This window comes from Nerophis ophidion, linkage group LG13, assembly GCF_033978795.1.
Source record: "Nerophis ophidion isolate RoL-2023_Sa linkage group LG13, RoL_Noph_v1.0, whole genome shotgun sequence".
NCBI classification, from domain to species: domain Eukaryota; kingdom Metazoa; phylum Chordata; class Actinopteri; order Syngnathiformes; family Syngnathidae; genus Nerophis; species Nerophis ophidion.
In genome coordinates this window covers 58,707,613-58,730,592 of record NC_084623.1, presented here as the reverse complement: position 1 = coordinate 58,730,592, position 22,980 = coordinate 58,707,613, and the positions used below count along the sequence as shown (strand labels likewise).

Sequence of the window (22,980 nt, the reverse complement as noted above, 5' to 3'; positions counted from 1 at the left end):
TTTGAGTGACTTCCGGCGGATTTCCGGCTGGGATTAACCAGCGCCATAATGCAGCTAACTTTTTTTTTTTTTTTAAATGTTTATCTATACATTTCAACAATAACAAACTGATGAGAAACAATAATCAAAATAGTTCAACAACAGTATAAAACATTATAAAAACAGTACAAAACAGCGCCAGGGGTTGTAAATTCAAAGTAACAAAAAAAATTAAATAAAATAAAATAAAATAAAAATATATAATGAACCAGGTGCAAAGCCATAGGCTCATTCAGATTCATTAAATAACTTAAATTTGGAACACAGCATCATCGTTTTCACAGCATAATGCAGCTAACTTCTGTTTCACCTGTGGGGGGCAGCAATACGCCTAAAATGAGTCCATCCCGCCAGAAACCAAAGAAGAAGATGCATTTAAAAAAAAAAAAAAACACGTAAACACAATTAGGATTGAATGAGTGATGGTGATGACTAATATGGTCATGATCGTGTGTTTATTCTTATTTCATCAAAATTCCCCTCTTTTGAGTGACTTTCAACTGGGATTAAACAGCGCCATTGTGCCGCTAAATTCTGTTTCACCTGTAGAGGGCAGCAATACGGATAAAATGAGTCCATCCCGCCAGAAACCAAAGAAGAAGATGATTTTTTTTTAAAGACGTAAACATAATTAGGATATAATGAGTGACGTGATGACTAATATGGTCGTGATCGTGTGTTTAATATTATTTCATCAAAATTCCCCTCTTTTGAGTGACTTTCGACTGGGATTAAACAGAGCCATTGTGCCGCTAAATTCTGTTTCACCTGTAGAGGGCAGCAATACGCATAAAATTAGTCCAGCCCGCCAGAAACCAAAGAAGAAGAAAAACTTCCGCATTTTTACCCAATTGCTACCCTGCTTTTCCAGTCGCGTCACCAGGTGAGCTCTGATTGGCCAATTCAACCTCCGGGCAGCTGTTTTGAATCCTGGACGATTTCGAGGCGAAACTGTTTTAAGTCGCAGTCACGCAAACATTCCCGATAAATTGTTTATCTTTCCAGGTGAGTTTTAAAACATTCTAACTCGTTAACAATCGTCGGTCGTTTCAGCTTAAAGATTAAGACAGCTAACGTCTTTGCTTTTCGAGCATGCTGTAAAGACAAATGGAAGAAAAGTGATGTGTCATGTTCGATATGACCTTCACTCAAATCGAATCTTTTAGTAAATAAAACCTTTTTTTCCCCAAACAAACTGAAATATATTTTCGTACAGGTGCAAGGCGTTAGTGAGCGATGCTCAACGTGGGCGTGAAGGCGCTGCTTAGCTGGGTATGTTGACGTGGGGAATGTTTACTTTACAACAGCAAATATACTCAAATGCTGTTTTTTTTTTAAAGGTCAACAGTATAAAGTCTTCCCCCGGAGACCTCCGTGTCGAAGACCTCCAAGATGGGGAGATTTTACTGGATGTTGTCTACAAGCTGTGAGTAGTCCGGGGCCAAATTAAAAAAAGGACATTAAAAATATTGAAATGAAGTGAAATCTAACGAGAAAAAGTTGCCAAGTTGACACAAAGCTGCCATGCAGGCTGTTTTTTTTCTTTTGTCTTTAATTTACCATGTAATAACCATCTTTACCATGAATTGATTAACGTGGACCCCAACTTAAACAAGTTGAAAAACTTATTGAGGTGTTACCTTTTAGTAGTCTATTGTACAGAATATGTACTGTACTGTGCAATCTACTAATTACAAGTTTCAATCAATCAATCAATTATTTTTAATTTTTTTGCTGTTGTTTAACACAAAAAATGGCCCAAAAATCCATGTTATAATGAATTATTTTCAAAGATCTAGTTAAGGGGTGCCCACACTTTTTCTTACGTCGATCGCGAGCTACCAGTCGACCGCGGGGGGTGTGTCAGTCGATCTCTAGCCAGGCTTTTAAAAAAAATAGACCTAAATATTAGTGATCATCAATCTTCACCAAGACGTCACTTAAATGACATTCACGGTACCGGAGGGTCTTGTGAGATGACGCTGGCTGCTGCAAGATCATTATTATTAAAATATGACCGAGAGGAAGGCGAGAAACACTTTTTATTTTAACAGACTCTCGCGCCGTACCTTCCGTCAAAACTCTAAAGGCCGACTGCACATTTCCTATCTTCACAATAAAAGCCCTGCTTCATGCTGCCTGCGCTAACTAAATACAGAGTCTCGGAAAACTGGCGTGCACAAGCGTTCCCTCAGAAAGCTGGCGTGCACATCACTTGTGCACGCCAGCTTTCCGAGACTCTTATTTTGTTAGCGCAGGCAGCATGAAGCAGGGCTTTTATTGTGAAGATAGGAAATGTGCAGTCGGCCTTTAGAGTTTTGACGGAAGGGACGGCGCGAGAGTCCATTGAAATAAAAAGTGTTTCTCGCCTTCCTCTCTGTCATTTTTTCATAATAATGAACTGGCAGCAGCCAGCGTCATCTCACAAGACCCTCGGGTGCCGTGAATGTCAATCAAGCAAGCTACGGAATTTGCCGCCAATGTTTTTCTTGTAAAGTGTATGGAAGCTGGATGAATTAGATGCCAAAAACCAACCACTTTCATGTGGTATTGTACAGAAAGGACAACTTTTTTTCTCCTCCATTTGAAAATGTGGGCGTTATCATCATTACTGTCTGATTCCAATCAATGCAAGTCATCAGAATCAGGTAATACACCAACTTATATTCTTGTCTTTGTGAAAGAAAGACATCTATATGTGTTACACATGCTTGTATTATCATTAAACACATTTAACTTGTTTACAAAAATGTCTCTTTCATAAATAAATAAATATAAATGATATCTTTAAATGAGGTAGATCCCCTCGAGTTGGTCAATTGAAAAGTAGCTCGCCTGCAGAAAAAGTGTGGGCACCCCTGCTCTAAGCGTTCAATATATCAATTTTCTCATCATGCAAATAAAGTAAATAGTCCCCTTTTGGCTGTATAAACATAAAGCACCTTCCATAAAATGTAAATTAACTTAAACAGCATTCGGGCTCCTACACTGCATATTTCAGTTTTACTTTAGCATTAGTAGCATTAAACAGGCACTGAGTGAGCACAATATGACCATCATGTCCTCATGTGTAATGTTTACATTTTTTTCTATTTTTTCGGACTACAATGTGCAATAATGTTATATGTATGTGTGTATATATATTCATATGCATGCATATATGCATCTGTGTGGATATATATACAAATACATTGATACATCTCTCATCTGTATCTTTTTTTTACTATTTATACTAGCATATTGTATTTGCACCTTAGGAGGATCTACTCCAATTTAGTTGTTCTTTGAACCTGTTCATTGCAATAATGACAATAAAACTCTATTCTATTCTATTCTACTTAAAAACAAAAAAAAACAAAGATGTTTTTGACAGAAAAGCCATAAAATCTTTTTTTTAATTTTTTTTAAAGTTGATATAGAGATTTACTGTAAGCGTTAAATAAAAATGTATAATAATAATTCGACTTATTTTTAACATTTTAATAACTGAGACCGTTTATGGTCCCCGGGACCCCTAAAAGGTAAAATACATTTTAAAAATCCATATATTTGGTTATGGTTTGAAAATGAAAAATATCAAAATGGCCCCCGCATGCTTTAATATTTCCGTGTGGCCCTCAGGGGAAAAAGTTTGGACATCCCTGCCATAATGGGAAAAAAGATGAGTGCAGTAGCGCAGTAGGCCCAAGTATTCATCAAGCACCACCACAACAACCAACACCAAAGTGCAGTAGCGCAGTAGGCCCAAGCCATCTTTTAACAAATAATTTAAGTTAATATATGTGTGTGTTAATTTATGTATACCGGTGGTCTTTTCCTTTGTGTTGTATGGGTTTTATGGAACATGACCGACACCATGGCTTGTTGCTCAGATGCACTTTCCTGATAATACACAGAATACAATTGTTGTCAATAACTTTCTGCCATCGTCGAGCCCCTCTCCTGTTATCGTAGACAAAGGGGCGAGTTTCGTACAACAGTGAAATAAAAACATACCTAATAATACACAAATTACAATTGTTGTCAATAACTTCCTGGCATCTTCCAGCAAATATTATACAAATATAATAATGAACCAGAAATCGAACTTAAGTTCTTAACAAGACGATACATTTTCTGTCGTCGCATGGACGCCTACCTCTCCCGTTATCGTACACAAAAGGGAAGTTGGAAGGCGTCTCCAACGCATATAAAAAGACGGGTGTCACGATGATTATTGCAGTTGGAGGGACAAGGAGGCAATGGTTCCACATGGACAAAACATCAAACATTCAGGTATTTACATGTAACTTACACATTTTGTGTAATTATAAAATTAATAAAATGCATTATTTACAAGACATAATTGACCTTGTTACATATGCAGGATTAGAGAAATATAAACACAAACGTGGCTACCACGCCTATGTTTGGGAAAATAAATACAAAAATTAATGTAGTTTCTTTGTTCAAAAATGCATGAAATAAAAAGCAAATAGATTAGTTTAATAACCCAAAGAAAACTACTTAATTAAAAAAAGGAACTATTTGGTTCTATTATTAAAGCTAGTTGGCAACGTGACAATTACCGTATTTCCTTGAATTGCCGCCGGGGCGCTAATTGATTTAAAACCTCTTCTCACTCCGCCACTTACCAAAGGCATGCGGTAAATTTAGGCCTGTGCTTATAAATTTGAGTGTGATGTAAGGATACCATCATGAAAAGCACACTTAATAAAAAAAAAACGTTGTTATGGTCTTACCTTTACTTATAAATGAAGTCCATGTGTAGCTCCTTCTGATCAAAAGCATCGATAACTTGTTTATAGAAGTCTTCCTTATCTTTCTTCAGTTTTAAAAGTCTCTCTGACTCGATGGAGATCTTCCTTTATTACCTCCTGCTTCGATTAAAAGTCCAGTTTAGAAAAGTGTTTTATTTTAGATATGTAATCCTCCATGTTAAAAGTGCAAGCGAGAGGAAAAAATAAACGCTTGCTGCTTGTTGTCACTTCTTCTGCAGCCGAGTAGTCGGAAGAAGGATCACTAGCGCCCTCTACCACCAGGAGGCGGGAGTCATTTAATGACTCATATTTGCCACACGCAGCTACGGTATATTAATAAAACATAGCTGCTTACTGTTCTTTTTAGCATATTCAATAGCTTGGACCTTAAATTCTACTGAATAGCTCTTAATCTTCTTCCCTTTATGCGATTTCAAATGATTGAAATCAGCCTCCTCCATTTTGAAAATGATGACAGGTGAAGTGTCACTCGTGACGTGACGAGTTTGACCCGGCGGGAATTCTAGACATGCGCTAATAAAAATAGCATTTTGCGAAACGAGTTTGACCCGGCAGTAATTCTAGGCAGGCACATACTATATACCCGGCGGCAATTCAAGGAAATACGGTAACTGCAAAGTAACTATCGTGGTTTGCATGTCCCACAGTAAACATTAGCACAGGCCGGGTCTTGTAGCGCCGACACAGCAGTTGCTGACAATACTGCGGCCCAAATAAACTATTAGCGGTTTGTGTACCTTAATGTTGTGTTGAAGGGCCCAAGTTGTCCTCCATTATGGACCTTTTACAAGTACTGGTGGTGAAGTTATTGTCCAAATCTTATAATTATCGAGTAGCACTCAGAAGTTTAAAGACATTTGATGACAAACAATTTTTGTCCCCATTGTTTTTACGGATTCTTTGATTTCAGGAAAAAAGAGACCAAACCTTCCTTCAACACGATTGAAGAGCGCTTTAAAGTCATCACACAATTTGTTGAAAGTAAGTATCATATTTCACATCTTTGGGTAGGTTTTAAGTCTCCCTCTATGGACTAAGTGGGAACTTATCATCCAGTTTTTACCTTATGGCCGATCTAAATACTAAACAGTTTGTTTACTATCAGTCGGTATGATTTTTAAGACCGTGTATACAATTAATAACAAGTAAAAAAGTGTTGTAGAGCGCCATATTTCAATAAGAGTTTTGCATGTGCTGTAATATTGGCTGTAACCATGGAGACACTCAGATTCCCAACACATTTATGGCCTCATGTGCTCCAACCTGTGCAGTTTTGTCTAACATGCATCACACAAATATGACATGTACCACCTTCTAGGCCGGAGCTGGGCAAATATTTTAAGTCCGGGGTCACATTGTGAAATGAAGTGAATTATATTTATATAGCGCTTTTCTCTAGTGACTCAAAGCGCTTTACATAGTGAAACCCAATATCTAAGTTACATTTAAACCCGTGTGAGTGGCACTGGGAGCAGGTGGGTAAAGTGTCTTGCCCAAGGACACAACGGCAGTGACTAGGATGGCGGAAGCGGGAATCGAACCTGCAACCTTCAAGTTGCTGGCACGGCCGCTCTACCAACCGAGCTATGACAGACAAAAATGTGCCTGGGGGGGACAATGTGTATGTGTGTGTACATTATACATACACATTTAGCTGTAAAAACCTGCTGTACAGTGTGTGTGTGGGTGTGTGTGTGTGTGTGTGTGTGTGTGTGTGTGTGTGTGTGTGTGTGTGTGTGTGTGTGTGTGTGTGTGTGTGTGTGTGTGTGTGTGTGTGTGTGTGTGTGTGTGTGTGTCCGATTACAATTCTAAAAACAGACCACCTTAAAAAAAACTGGAGTGGAACTTTACAGTTTTTTCCTGAATGGCACACCCAAAATGCATTTTAAAATAAAGAAAGTAGGATTTACAATATTAACTACGAACAATAAAACACTGAATATTAACATTGTATGATTGTCGCTCCTCCATAGTTGTATATCTTTTACAATCAAGCAAAACACAACAAAAATATAACAACATATGTGTGATAAACACCTGCAATATGATATATTATCACTTTTATGCAGAGATTTGTCGTGAAAAATCTGCTTCCGCATCCGTTCCTGACACGTGTTTGGGGCCATAGACATTTTATAAGTAGATAGGTCTTTATTGTCATTACACAAATACAACAAAACTTTGTTTTCAGCACAAACCCATTCAAGATTAGACAAGAAAAAGGAACGCTGATGGGTCGCTGAAAGGCGACCCGTAACGCATTGGCTGCTGTGACGCGAGAAATAGGGCCGCCATCTTGGAGTGGTGATGAGGAGCGGGCGTGCAGCCTAAACTGACAGTTGACAGGTAGAAAACAAAGATGGTGTTCAGCGTTTTCCTGCTCAAATGAGCGGACTGTTGAAAATAGGAATCGGGGGATTACTTTTTGACATTGCCCTGTGTCTGCTCTGTCTGCGTCACGGCACTCGATGTTCGCCCTTAGCAGTCAACAGGCTGGTTCTGGACACAAACACTGATACGAGACGATGTCCCTTTGCAGAGATAGAAAAGTACAATTTCAGCATAATTGATTGTAACTATAGCAATGGCCGTTAAGCATAAGAGTTGTCTGATAACTAACACTTAATTATTCTAACATTACAAATGCAGTTGTTGTTTTTTAATTGCAGGTGATCAACAAAAATAAATGTAAAACTGCATCAATACGAAAATGATATGGGGATTCTCTGGGATTATATTCCCAGTTTTAATCTCGGACATCTGGTCATTTATAGGAGTGGTCCCTAACCTTTTTGTAGCTGCGGACCGGTCAATGCTTGATAATCTGTCCCGCAGGGGGGGTATTTTTTTATTTTTTTTTGGTCATGAAAAAGGAAAGTTTTTTGGGTTGGTGCACTAATTTTAAGTGTATCTTGTATTTTTTATGTTGATTTAATTTAAAAGAAATAATAATAATAATAAAAAAATCTTCTGCGGCCCTGTACCAATCGAGCCGCCCGGTGGTTGGGGACCACTGACTTATAGCATATAAGAATATTCTTTGTTGTTAAGCACATTATCCATCCATCCATCCATCATCTTCCGCTTATCCGAGGTCGGGTCGCGGGGGCAACAGCCTAAGCAGGGAAGCCCAGACTTCCCTCTCCCCAGCCACTTCGTCTAGCTCTTCCCGGGGGATCCCGAGGCGTTTCCAGGCCAGCCGGGAGACATAGTCTTCCCAACGTGTACTGGGTCTTCCCCGTGGCCTCCTACCGGTCGGACGTGCCCTAAACACCTCCCTAGGGAGGCGTTCGGGCGGCATCCTGACCAGATGCCCGAACCACCTCATCTGGCTCCTCTCGATATGGAGGAGCAGCGGCTTTACTTTGAGTTCCTCCCGGATGGCAGAGCTTCTCACCCTATCTCTAAGGGAGAGACCCAAACTAATTTGGGCCGCTTGTACCCGTGATCTTATCCTTTCGGTCATGACCCAAAGCTCATGACCATAGGTGAGGATGGGAACTTAGATCGACCGGTAAATTGAGAGCTTTGCCTTCCGGCTCAGCTCCTTCTTCACCACAACGGATCGATACAAAGTCCGCATTACTGAAGACGCCGCACCGATCCGCCTGTCGATCTCACCATCCACTCTTCCCTCACTCATGAACAAGACTCCTAGGTACTTGAACTCCTCCACTTGGGGCAGGGTCTCCTCCCCAACCCGGAGATGGCACTCCACCCTTTTCCGGGCGAAAACCATGGACTCGGACTTGGAGGTGCTGATTCTCATTGCGGTCGCTTCACACTCGGCTGCAAACCGATCCAGTGAGAGCTGAAGATCCCGGTCAGATGAAGCCATCAGGACCACATCATCTGCAAAAAGCAGAGACCTAATCTTGCGAGACCTAATTTAAAAGAAATAATAATAATAATTAAAAAATCTTCTGCGGCCCTGTACCAATCGAGCCGCCCGGTGGTTGGGGACCACTGACTTATAGCATATAAGAATATTCTATTATTGTTAAGAAGACTATGATTAATGAAATATGTGTCCTTTTATCACAGCTGCACGTATGACAAAAAAAGCGTGTGAAAATCTGTGGCATTCAGTGAGGTGAGATGAATGAAATGCGCTGACAGTTCATTGCTCCTGCCAAATGAATTGCACTGATCACCACTCCAAGATGGCGGCCCCGCGTCTCGTCAGCGGCAGTAGCGCTCCATGCTGTGTACCCTTACAACATGTCTATGGTTGGGGCTCCTGTTCAAAGGCAAAACCTGGTAACTCACTTCTAGCTGATTTTGAGAAAACAAAGGAAAACCAATCTATCTTGATGCTGTCTTACAAAGATCTACAAAGTCATCAAACGTATAGATGTTTTCTTGAGCTTTCATTTTCTTGCCGATTGAGCCATGGATTGAATCTGCTCTCATGAACGTGTGCCCTTTATCACAATCTCGTGTGGGCCCCATTCTGCGTTTGCACATTGGGCAAGAGCCGTGTACAGCGTCCAGTTTTTATTTTGAGCTCCTCAGTTATCTGCCCAAAAAAGTATGCAAGGGGAAGAATCAAGAACAATACATTTAATGAAGGTGCTTGCAACGTCCTGGGACAATCTTCCAATATCCCCTCGTGCCATAAAATCACATAATCAGCTTGACCGTCGGCCCCCATTCGTGCAAATGTCTCATTAAAGACAATAAGGCGACTGACAAAGAAGCTCCAATTGGTCCCTTGAGATACTAGGTTTTTCTGCTGTATCTACACGGTTATGTGGTAGTTGCTAGGTCCTGCCATGCGCGTAACAGCTTACTTACGGAACAAATTACAATATCGCATACACTAATGTAAAGCATATCACCTAGGAACTCCAAAATTATTATCAGCTCAGTTTTGACAAAAATTGAGTAGCTGGGTTTTGCCTTTGGACGGGAGGGGGCTGGTTGCTCTGAAAACAAGCCCCGCCCACTCTGCTTTGTTCCTGGTCTGAGCTGCTGTGGCGTAGATTACTGTAATAACTCTTATAACACCCAAATGTGCAGATTTCAAGCATTAAAGTACTTTCTATAGATCAGGGGTCGGCAACCCAAAATGTTGAAAGAGCCATATTGGACCAAAAATACAAAAACAAATCCGTCTGGAGCCGCAAAAAATTAAAAGCCATATTACTACGTACAGCTAGTTTGTCATGAGATATACATTTCATTATGAGGACCTAAAGGAAACTAAATGAGCTCAAATATAGCTACAAATGAGGCATAATGATGCAATATGTACATACAGCTAGCCTAAATAGCATGTTAGCATCGATTAGCTTGCAGTCATGCAGTGACCAAATATGTCTGATTAGCACTCCACACAAGTCAATAACATCAACAAAACTCACCTTTGTGCATTCATGCATAACGTTAAAAGTTTGGTGGACGAAATGAGACAGAAAAAGAAGTGGCATAAAACACGTCTTAGAAAGTCGGAGAAAGTTATACATGTAAACCAGGGGTAGGGAACCTATGGCTCTAGAGCCAGATGTGGCTCTTTTGATGACTGCATCTGGCTCTCGGATAAATCTGAGCTGGCATTGCTTAACAGGATAAGTAATGAATAATTCCACTTGTAATCACAGTGTTAAAAATAACGTTCAAAATATAAAACATTCTCATACTTTTTTTATGCTCAAGAAGTTGCATTAATGGTAAGAAGGATTTTTTTTATTATTGGTTAGTGTGGGGCTTGCCCTCCTAGGGGTTCTTCAGACCACCAAGAGCCTGTTTTAGGGTTACAATATTGTTTTATTTTATTTTTCTCTCAGTTGCTTTCCAGCAATTGTCTTTTTCTCTTTCGTCCTCACTCGCGCTCTGGCCCCAGCCCCCACCCAGTCTCTCCTCCTGGCTGCTGCTTATAACAGAGCGACAGGTGATTAGAAAACAAGGCCCAGGTGGGCCATATACGCACCTGTCGCTGATTTTGAGGCCGGTCCTGGCAACATCCTGCTTTGCTGCAGGCCCGCAGGCCACGCCCCCTCCACAGTTAGCTTCAGAATAACAATGTTATTACAAAGAATAAGAGACCTATTCTACTCTGGAAATGTTGGTCTTACTTAAAAATGCACGCGTTTGGTTGTGTTCAGTGTTAAAAAAATATTTATATGGCTCTTAGGGACGGCGTGGCGCAGTGCGAGAGTGGCTGTGCGCAACCCGAGCGTCCCTGGTTCAATCCCCACCTAGTACCAACCTCGTCATGTCCGTTGTGTCCTGAGCAAGACACTTCACCCTTGCTCCTGATGGGTGCTGGTTAGCGCCTTGCATGGCAGCTCCCTCCATCAGTGTGTGAATGTGTGTGTGACTGGGTAAATGTGGAAGTAGTGTCAAAGCGCTTTGAGTACCTTGAAGGTAGAAAAGCGCTATACAAGTACAACCCATTTATTTATTTATTTATCTCTTAGGGAAATACATTTTAAAATATTTGGCTTCTTGGCTCTCTCAGCCAAAAAGGTTCCCGACCCCTGATGTAAACGAACTACGGTGAGTTCAAGGACCACCAAAATTAGTAGGGCAAAACGGCGCTCACCAAATACTCGAATCAGTGAAGCATGTTTAATACAAACAGTGTGCTTTATAACAATTAGGGAGGTTTGTGTCATGTTTGTCGTCCTCCAGAAACCATATTTAAACAAAAAATATGCCTTTTTTCCCCTCATCTTTTTCCATTTTCATATATTTTTGAAAAAGCTCCAGAGAGCCACTAGGGCGGCGCTAAAGACTTCAGAGCCGCGGGTTGCCGACCCCCGATATAGATGAAGACTTATGGTCGTTTTTAAAAACAGAAAATGTAGTCTTCATTGTCAACATGTTATCTCAGCAACATTTCCTCTTTAGTGTCCGTCAGTTTTCCCATTTTCTTCTCACATGCCTGAAGTCAGAGTATTTGATGAAGAACTGGTCACATTTGTTCTTTAGAGGATTGCAGATTCCGTCCGAGCGAAGACACGTCGTTGTCGTGGGACAAGATCAGACATGGAAGCAACCTCACGGAAGAGATGGCCAAGGTATGTTTTGGATCTTTTCTGGAAGTACTTTTCATCCACTGCTTTTTAGTGTGGCGTTCTAATTGATTTTAATGTTGTTAATGAGTGTGTAGGTGCTTCTGTTGCTGGTGTACCACGACATGATGAACCATCGCTGCACCCTCAGCTCCTTGGAGTGTGATGTGGAGGTAATTGTTTTTGCAGCATCACCGTAAAACACACTTAAAGGGGAATTTTGCCTATTCTTCACAATCATGAGAGACATGAATGCATATTTTTTGTTTTCTGATTTTAAATATGATAAAAATCGTTTGCAAGATGCGGCTAATGTGAGTCAAAGCCCTCTAAAACAACTTCAAAACCCTCCATCAATGTTAAAGTTAAAGTAGCAATGATTGTCACACACACACACAAACACTCGGTGTGGTGAAATGTGTCCTGCATTTGACCCATGCCCTTGTTCAACCCTTGGGAGGTGAGGGGAGCAGTGAGCAGCAGCGGTGGCCATGCTCGGGAATCTATTTGGGTGATTTAATCCCCAATTCCAACCCTTGATGCTGAGTGGTTAGAGTGTCCGCCCTGAGATCGGTAGGTCGTGAGTTCAAACCTCGGCCGAGTCATACCAAAGACTATAAAAATGGGACCTATTTTATATACACACTGCATGTATTTATGTGTATATTTAATATGTATGTGTATGTGTATATATATATATATATATATATATATATATATATATATATATATATATATAAAATATAATATAAAAATCGATTCGAATACGGATAGTGATTCTCACGTTGTGCGATTCAGAGTCGAGTCTCATTTTTAAAGAAATCGATTTTTTAATATCCATCCATTTTCTATCGCTTATTCCCTTTTGGGGTTTCTGGGGGCTACAATCGGGCGGAAGACGGAGTACACCCTGGACAAGTCGCCACCTCATCGCAGGGCCAACACAGATAGACAGACAACATTCACACACTAGGGCCAATTTTAGTGTTGCCAATCAACAAGTATATACGTTAAAAATACATTTGATTGTTTACATTAGGTTATTTACAATCCGGGGAGATAGGATGTGAATGGAGGAGGGTGCGACTTGTATATGTTTTTTTCTATGTACAATATACACACGGCAAGTATATATATATATATATATAATGTAGTTAAAGACACCTTCTTAACAACATGTAAGCGTGGCGCAGTGGGAGAGTTCAAATCCCACCTAGTACCAACCTCGTCACGTCCGTTGTGTCCCGAGCAAGACACTTCACCCTTGCTCCTGATGGGTGCTGGTTAGTGCCTTGAATGGCAGCTCCCTCCATCAGTGTGTGAATGTGTGTGTGAATGTGGAAATAGTGTCAAAGCGCTTTGAGTACCTTGAAGGTAGAAAAGCGCTATACAAGTACAACCCATTTACCATTTATTTTTACAATATTCACACTGCAAGTATACATATAATGTAGGGGCGGCATAGCTCGGTTGGTAGAGTGGCCGTGCCAGCAACTTGAGGGTTGCAGGTTCGATTCCCGCCCGTGCCATCCTAGTCACTACCGTTGTGTCCTTGGGCAAGACACTTTACCCACTTGCCCCCAGTGCCACCCACACTGCTTTAAATGTAACTTAGATATTGGGTGTCACTATGTAAAGCACTTTGAGTCACTAGAGAAAAGCGCTATATAAATATAATTCACTTCACTTCACTAGTAACAGACACCTTCATAACAATGTAATGTGTACAATATACACACTGCCAGTGATATATATACTGTATATATATATATATATATATAATGTAGTAACAGACGAAGTGAAGTGAATTACGGCGTGGCGCAGTGGGAGAGTGGCCGTGCGCAACCCGAGGGTCCCTGGTTCAAATCCCCACCTAGTACCAACCTCGTCACGTCCGTTGTGTCCTGAGCAAGACACTTCACCCTTGCTCCTGATGGGTGCTGGTTGGCGCCTTGCATGGCAGCTCCCTCCATCAGTGTGTGAATGTGTGTGTGAATGTGGAAGTAGTGTCAAAGCGCTTTGAGTACCTTGAAGGTAGAAAAGCGCTATACAAGTACAACCCATTTAATTATATCTCTATAATATATAGCTTTACCAACCGAGCTATACAGACACCTCCATAACAATGTAAAGTGTACAATAGTTCCCCTATTTTGGTCATTTTAATCCACGCCAGGACTGATTTCTTCCACGCATTGATTTTTACATGAAGAATGCAAAAAAAACTTTAGTCTTTTTGTGTCTCACACTGATTGTGAACGGTAGGCAACATTCCAAAGGAAAGGTGCACTTCTCCTTTTAAACGTGTTATGTCATTTATTCTATTTTGGTTTAATATAACGACTGTTGCGTGTCAGGCGGAGCTGGCAAAGCTGACTGGTTCTTACGTGATGGAGATGGACGGCTGTGTGTACTTCAACAGTGGACTTGACGCCTACCTGGCCAAGAAATGTGAGTCACACATGTTTTTTACCGCTTATCCCCTCTCGGGGTCGCGGGGAGAAGCTTCAATCGGGCGGACAAGCATTAGACAAGTGGACAAGTCACCACCTCATCGCAGGCCCAACACAGATAGACAACATTCACACTCGCATTAGGGACCATTTAGTGTTGCCAATCAACCTATACCCAGGTATTGAGTAGTCGTGACTACAATATCAATCAAATTAATCGTGATCATGATCAGTACTTTTGCCATAAGCCTTAAAACACTGCACTTTTTGAGATCCTTTAGGGGTAGACGTGTGACGTTTGAACAAATTTAAACGATGAAAACCGATTCCCGTTTGAGAACAGTTTTTTCTGCACATGTGAATTTAGTGCCACCAATTATGTCCTTCTGCACGTGCTGCCACCCGACTGGCAACTGGACCAGAAAATGAGTCGGCGTTCAAGAAAAATTGGTAGAATTTGGATTGAATTGTTTTCATCCAAAAAACATATTTTTGCATATGAATATGTATATTTTATTTTATTATAACCAAAGACATGCACCTGGGGATAGGTTGATTGGCAACACTAAATTGGCCCTAGTGTGTGAATGTTGTCTGTCTATCTGTGTTTGCCCTGCGATGAGGTGGCGACTTGTCCAGGGTGTACCCTGCCTTCCGCCCGATTGTAGCTGAGAAAGGCGCCAGCGACCCCAAAAAGGGAATAAGCGGTAAAAAATGGATGGATGGATGGATAATCGTTTATTTTTTATTTTATATGTTTTATTCACCTTGAGTTAATTTTTGTAAGATTAGACACACCTGGTATGGTATAATAATTCTGTACTCACCCTTTGGATTTGTAGTTTTACTTACACTTTATTTCAACAAATGCATTTTATTCAAGTTTTTAAATGATCCACTTTTTTTTAGGTGACTTTGCTGCCAAAGCATGAAATATGGCACCACATTATGGAATGTTTACCATGAACAAAAAAAATGAAATTATAGCCAATGAGTTGAATTAATTAGAATAATATTTGTGTCATTAAAATGATCTTCATTTTATCGTACAACTCAGTGTTTTTCAACCACACTAGTGGCCGTGGGAGATGAGCTAGTTGCACCTATTTGGGTTAAAAATATTTTTGCAAAGCAGTAATTATAGTCTGCAAGTGATGTGTCTGTGCTGTCTAGAGCTCGGCAGAGTAACCCTGTAATACTCTTCCATATCAGTAGGTAGCTAATTGCTTTGTAGATGTCGGAAACAGCGGGATGCAGTGTGCAGGTAAAAAGGTGTCTAAAGCTTAAACCAAAAATAAGAAAACGCATCGAAGCTTACAGAAGGCTATGCAGAACGAAAGTAAAACTGAACTGGTTCCTAAGTAAAAAAAAAAACGAATGCTGGACAGCAAAAACTTACTGTGGAGCAAAAACAATGTAGATCCGAACATGACATGACAATCTACAATGTCCCCACAAAGAAGGATAAAAACAACTGAAATATTCTTGATTTCTAAAACCAAGTAGATGCGGGAATTATTGCTCAAAGGAAGACATGAAACTGCTACAGGAAAATACCAAAATAAGACAAAAGGCAAGCAAAATAGGAGCGCAAGACATTAATTAAAACACCACACACAGGAAAACAGCAGAAAAGTCATAATAAGTCAGGGTGTGATGTGGCAGGTGGTGACAGTACACCGACTTTGAGACAAGAGCTATAGTGATGCATGCTTGCTAATGCCGACAATGACTTTTTACTGTCAACTGAGTTTCGTTTTTGAATGATTTCTGCTGGTGGCGTGCCTCCGCATTTTTTCGACGCAAAAAATGTGCCTTGGCTCAAAAAAGGTTGAAAAACTCTGGTATAACTCATACCAGTGATTGTGTCCTTGATAAAAAAAATAGATAAAATATGAAATACAGCTCTTTGAAAGGAACGGCTCCCATCAAGGATCCATGAATCCCATTTTATTTCAGGGCACTTCCTCTCCAGTGATTCTTAACGTCTTGACGCATTTCAGGTTTGCCCGTGTCCCGGGAAATACTGCAGCCGTCTGCAAGCACCTCCAACTCCAACTCCACCTCCGTCTCCTCCCTGTCGGACGGGGACTCTCCCGTCTTCCACCGTGCAGCCAAAGTCAAGTTTCTGGATATCCACACGGTTGCGTCGTCTTCCACCAGGTATGGTCAAATGTTGAAGAAATGTAACGCAGATTCATTGGACTGAAGACATTCTTCTACTGTTGCATGCATGCTGATATGTACTGTACATGGAAGGTCCTAAGGCCGGACAATTTGTTAAATTTACCGTATTTCCTTGAATTGCCGGGTATATAGAATGCACCTGCCTAGAATTACTGCCGGGTCAAACTCGTTTTGCAAAATAATTAGTGCACGTTTAGCATTAACGCCGGCTCAGGATTAACGCCGGTTCAAACTCGTTTCTCAAAATATTATTTTTATTAGCGCATGTCTAGAATTTCCACCGGGTCAAACTCGTCACGTCACGAGTGACACTTCACCTGTCATCATTTTCAAAATGGAGGAGGCTGATTTCAATCATTTGAAATCGCATAAAGGGAAGAAGATTAAGAGCTATTCAGTAGGATTTAAGGTCCAAGCTATTGAATATGCTAAAAAGAACCGTAAGCAGCTATGTTTCATTAATATACCGTAGCTGCGTGTGTCAAATATGAGTCATTAAATGACTCCCGCCTCCTGGTGGTAGAGGGCGCTAGTGATCCTTCTTGCGACTACTCGGCTGCAGAAGAAGTGACAACAAGCAGCGATCCTTTATTTTTTCCTCTCGCTTGCACTTTTAACATGGAGGATTACATATCTAAAATAAAACCGTTTTCTAAACTGGACTTTCAATCGAAGCAGGAGGTAATAAAGGAAGATCTCCATCGAGACAGAGAGACTTTTAAAACTGAAGAAAGATAAGGAAGACTTCTATAAACAAATTATCGATGCTTTTGATCAGAAGGAGCTGCACATGGACTTCATTTATAAGAAAACGTAAGACCATAACTTTTTTTTTAATTAAACGTGCTTGTCATGATGGTATTCTTACATCACACTCAAATTTTTAAGCGCAGGCCTAACTTTACTGGATGCCTTTGGTAAGTGCCGGAGTAAGAAGAGGTTTTAGAATAATTAGCGCCTGCTTGTCTTTATCGCATGCCTTTGGTAAGTGCCGGAGTGAGTAGAGATTTTAAATTAATTAGCGCCCCGGCGGCAATTCAAGGAAATACGGTAATTTCGATTTCGGTTTCTCACGATTATGTAGACATACTAAAAAATATATATGATTTTGGGTAGGTTAGCGGTGGCATATATGGTGGTCTATAAGATTGTTTTTTTTAATGACGTCATAAAAACTCAGGAGTAAAACGATACACTCGGACTGGGCGACATGACTGAAAACTTCATCATGATGTCAGTTTTATATCAAGCTATCGATGATTGCTTTTTTCATGACTTGTGTAAATTAAGGAGGAAACATTTTTATTTGAAATGTAACTTCCTCTGATTATAAATCCTCAGCTATCAATGCAGAAAGGAAATGTCAACGTAAGCAAGGAAAAAAATATAAACAAAATGGTAAAATATAAAAAAAATAAATTGTCTGTCCAATATATTTGTACTGTTAAGGGTTTGAAGTCATTCTAAAATGTTATATTTTGAGACCAGTGAGGTTTAATAATAATAATGTTTTATAATTCAAAATCAGGCCCCATCATATCCAAATGTTGGTCAGAAAAACATTTGTAAGGTTTTGTTAACATTTCATCATTGTTGCGCGCGACCAGTCTTCCTCTCAGGGCACTTATAATACCACTATGAATAATATTTCTTAATATTCAAGTCATGAAATGTAAATGGAGTATTCTTGGCGCTTTTTTGAATGCGTATTTATTGGATTTTATGAGCGAAATAGAGGACCTTTAATTGGCTCTGCTGTAAGAGGGCTTTTATTTACAAAAAAATCCATCTGTCACGTCTTAAATAACGATTGTGAACAAAAGGCATTTCCCTTTAAGAAGCTAGAACAATATTTATTTTAAGTATATTGTGTAATTACTTTCTTAAAAAGTAAAACTTGGTTGAAAGATTTCTGCGTGTGTTTAAGTAACTTTGAGCACTTTTAACAATACCAAGATAATCTCAATAAGCATGATATGAAATGTTGATTATCTCCTTGTCTTTCGGGGCACAATGATGAGGATTAAGCTTCTTACTAAAGTGGTCCCCTCAGACAAAATATACCCTAAACAGTAGAGATGTCCGATAATATCGGACTGCCGATAAATGCTTTAAAATGTAATATCGGAAATTAATGGTATCGGTTTAAACATTTTCGGTATCTGTTTCAAAAAGTAAAATGTATGATTTTCTAAATCGCCGCTTTGTACATGGACGTAAGAGAAGTACAGAGCGCCAATTAACCTTAAAGGCACTTCCTTTGCGCGCCGGCCCAGTCAATCAATCAATCAATGTTTATTTATATAGCCCTAAATCACAAGTGTCTCAAAGGGCTGCACAAACCACAACGACATCCTCTGTAGAGCCCACATAAGGGCAAGGAAAAACTCACACCCAGTGGGACGTCGGTGACAGTGACAATGATGACTATGAGAAACCTTGGAGAGGACCGCATATGTGGGCAAACCCCCCCCCTGCCACCCCAGGGGACCGAAAGCAATGGATGTCGAGCGGGTCTAACATGATATTGTTAAAGTCCAATCCATAGTGGATCTAACATAACGGTGAGAGTCCAGTCCAAAGTGGATCCAATATAGTATAACTTATTATGTGCGGCTTTTCACGCACACGAGTGAATGCAAGGCATACTTGGTCAACAGCCATACAGGTCACACTGAGGGTGGCCATATAAACAACGCCAACACTGTTACAAATATGCGCCACACTGTGAACCCAGACCAAACAAGAATGGCAAACACATTTCGGGAGAACATCCGCACCGTAACACAACAGAACAAATACCCAGAACCTCTTTCAGCACTAACTTTTCTGGGACGCTACATTATACACCCCCCGTTACCACCACACAACCCGCCCACCTCAACCTCCTCATGCTCTCTCAGGGAGAACATGTCCCAAATTCCAAGCTGCTGTTGTGAGGCATGTTAAAACAAATAATGCACTTTGTGACTTCAATAATAAATATGGCAGTGCCGTGTTGCCATTTTTTTCCATAACTTGAGTTGATTTATTTTGGAAAACCTTGTTGCATTGTTTAATACATCCAGCAGAGCATCACAACAAAATGAGGCATAATAATGTGTTCGTACCACGACTGGATGTATCAGTATCGATTGATATCAGAATTGGTAATGAAGAGTTAGACAATATCGGCAAAAAAGCCATTATCGGACATCTCTACTTAACAGCAATATCTGTCCCAGTGATCAATTATATGAACTGTTTTAATTATTTCCACAGCAAATCTCCCCTTCAGGATATAATGAACACCCCCAAATTCCAGCTGAGGAAGATGAAGAGACAGATGATCAAGGAGCGAGAGTATATCGATGGCCTGGAGGGGGAGCTCGCCGTCAAGATTGCACTCATCGCCCAGAAAGGTGCCACACTTTTCTTTGTTGGTGTTGGAAAGGAAGGTTTCACACGTCTCAAACAGGACTTGATGATCAAATACTTTATTAGTCCCCAAGGAGAACTTACAAGCAAAGTTCAACTCCCGGGTGTTGTTGAAGGAGGGAGGTCAGAGCGGCTATCACTGAGGTGTCCTCGGGGGATGTTTTCAGAACAGCCTTCTTCTGTTGTGAGCAGCGTCGAGGCCATTTGAGGGAGTGGAAACGTAGATAAGGATTGTTGTTTTCCAAGTCAGCAGACATTTTTATTATTATTTCTTTGGTCAGTGGTCAACCTAATAAACAAACATGAAAATGTTGCAGAACGAAAGAGTTTAGGCTGAAGTTGAACACTTATTACACAATGTCAAATACACGATGCCCTTGGCAGTCAGCAGGCCGGGTCTGGACACAAACACTGAACGAGACAAATCCCAATCTTGGAGTGCAAGTTGTCCCTTTGCACAGATAGAAAAGTACAACTTCAGCACAATTGATAATAACAATAGCAACAGCCTTTAAGCATAACAGTTGTGTGATCATTTATACATAATTATTCTAACATAACTCAACATAACATACCTCGAAACATAGATAAGGATTGTGGTTTTCCAAGTGAGCAGGCCTTTTTATTATTATTTATTCCGTCAGTGATCAACAAAATAAACAAACAGTTATACATAAACAAACAGTTGTACATTCATGAATTGAAAATGTTGCAGAACGAGAGGGTTCAGGCTTTTGTTGAACACTTATTGCGCCTAACCCTATAAACAATGTCAAATACAAGATGAGCTTCCTAAAACTATAAAATTTCCATGCACATCGTATTATAAATACACTTGTACACAACATAAACACTGTTCAAATATACACATGTCAAATATCCTTGTACACGTGTTAGTTAAACCTTTGTACCAATTATATACTATATATAAATAATTATTCTTCCATTATTATTTATATCCAACATGTACCGTATTTCCTTGAATTGCCGCCAGGGCGCTAATTAATTTAAAATCTCTTCTCACTTCGGCGCTTACCAAAGGCATGCGATAAATTTAGGCCTGCGTTTATAAATTTGAGTGTGATGTAAGGATACCATCATGAATAGCACATTTAATAAAAAACAAAACAAAACGTTATTATGGTCTTACCTTTACTTATAAATGAAGTCCATGCGCAGCTCCTTCTGATCAAAAGCATTGATAACTTGTTTATAGAAGTCTTCCTTATCTTTCTTAATTTTTTAAAGTCTCTGTCTCGATGGAGCTCTTCCTTTATTACCTCCTGATTCAATTGAAAGTCCAGTTTAGAAAACTGTTTTATTTTAGATATGTAATCCTCCATGTTAAAAGTGCAAGCGAGTGGAAAAAATAAAGGATCGCTGCTCACTCTTGCTGCTTGTTGTCACTTCTTCTGCAGCCGAGTAGTCGCAAGAAGGATCACTAGCGCCCTCTACCACCAGGAGGCATCTAATGACTCATATTTGACACACGCAGCTACGGTATATTAATAAAACATCGCTGCTTACTGTTCTTTTTAGCATATTCAATAGCTTGGACCTTAAATCCTACTGAATAGCTCTTAATCTTCTTCACTTTATGTGATTTCAAATGATTGAAATCAGCCTCCATTTTGAAAATGACAGGTGAAGTGTCAGAGGGGGGAGTGGGGGCTATGGTGGCAGGCTGCAGCTCTTCAGGCACAGCCCAGCCATCAATCACTCCTAAGGGATTCGCGTATGTCACAGCCCCTGTGCGTCATCTATTGCTGCCAAGCAATTGTATTGTTTTTAGCGGTCAACCCCCTGTTAAGCTAGCAATGGACGGATCAAAATAGAGAAACATTTTCTGATGAAAATAGAACATTAAATGCTTCATGGATGCATTAATTTGCTTTCATTGATGACGAGGTTGTTCTTTTCCCTTTTTAAGTCAAATGAAATATGCCGCACTTGTATGCCTTCAGAATATTGGCGCAACTTGATTTTTTTTTTCAAATTCGTTAATAAAAGAAAGACAGGTGTATTTTTATTTCGGATGTTCAAAATAATTTGCTGATCTGCTTATACCCAGAAATAAAATGTAAATCGTTGTCAAGTGTTTGATTTCATAAATTCTATAGCAGACGTGTAACGAAACTATAAGTGGTGTTATCATCATTTTACAAATCGAACAGAGTTTGCGGCTCTAGTTGGGGTTTTTTTGGTGGGGGAAATGGGCTCAAATGGCTTTTTGTATGCTGAAGGTTTCCGACCCCTGACCTAGTTAGCTAGAGATATTGGCCCCAAAATCATTTAACAAATACAGGAACAGCTAGCTAGCTTGAGTGGAAGTCTGTTGGAGTATTCTACAGTCATACAGCCCTGCTGTAGGGTGTAGCATGCTGGGAATTATCTGTGCATGTGATGAAAGAATGCACTGCGCATGTGATGGAGGAATGCACAGTCCAGGGTTGAAATTCTACTGAATTTGCATTAAATCATGTTGTTTTAGCTAATAATCATGCTGCAAGATTTAGCATGTTGCATTCAATGTTTATTCCCATTCATTTCCCATATATTCCCATGGAAAGTTTCCAACTTTGAATATTCCCAGAACTTTGCAGCATCGCGTGGACATCGGGGGCGGGACCTCTGGATTGGCAGACCGGGGTGGTGGTTCCTCTCTTTAAGAAGGGGGACCGGAGGGTGTGTTCCAACTATGGTGGGATCACACTCCTCAGCCTTCCCGGTAAGGTTTATTCAGGTGTACTGGAGAGGAGACTACGCCGGATAGTCCAACCTCGGATTCAGGAAGAACAGTGTGGTTTTCGTCCTGGTCGTGGAACTGTGGACCAGTTCTATACTCTCGGCAGGGTTCTTGAGGGTGCATGGGAGTTTGCCCAACCAGTCTACATGTGCTTTGTGGACTTGGAGAAGGCATTGGACCGTGTCCCTCGGGAAGTCCTGTGGGGAGTGCTCAGAGAGTATGGGGTATCGGAATGTCTTATTGTGGCGGTCCGCTCCCTGTATGATCAGTGCCAGAGCTTGGTCCGCATTGCCGGTGGTAAGTCGGACACATTTCCAGTGAGGGTTGGACTCCGCCAA

General features: G+C 40.4%; 1 protein-coding gene across 1 annotated transcript in view; it reads left to right on the top strand.

The window, feature by feature from the left end:
• Positions 1-911: 911 nt before the first annotated feature.
• Positions 912-22,980, top strand: part of numa1 (nuclear mitotic apparatus protein 1) — a 47,420-nt gene continuing 25,351 nt past the window's right edge. The window contains exons 1-9 of the mRNA XM_061919274.1: positions 912-1,044; positions 1,256-1,311; positions 1,380-1,465; positions 5,731-5,801; positions 11,757-11,845; positions 11,938-12,012; positions 14,197-14,290; positions 16,296-16,455; positions 19,741-19,880. Coding sequence (XP_061775258.1) covers positions 1,276-1,311; positions 1,380-1,465; positions 5,731-5,801; positions 11,757-11,845; positions 11,938-12,012; positions 14,197-14,290; positions 16,296-16,455; positions 19,741-19,880 — 751 coding nt within the window. The 5' untranslated portion in view covers positions 912-1,044; positions 1,256-1,275. The remainder of the gene's footprint in view (positions 1,045-1,255; positions 1,312-1,379; positions 1,466-5,730; positions 5,802-11,756; positions 11,846-11,937; positions 12,013-14,196; positions 14,291-16,295; positions 16,456-19,740; positions 19,881-22,980) is intronic.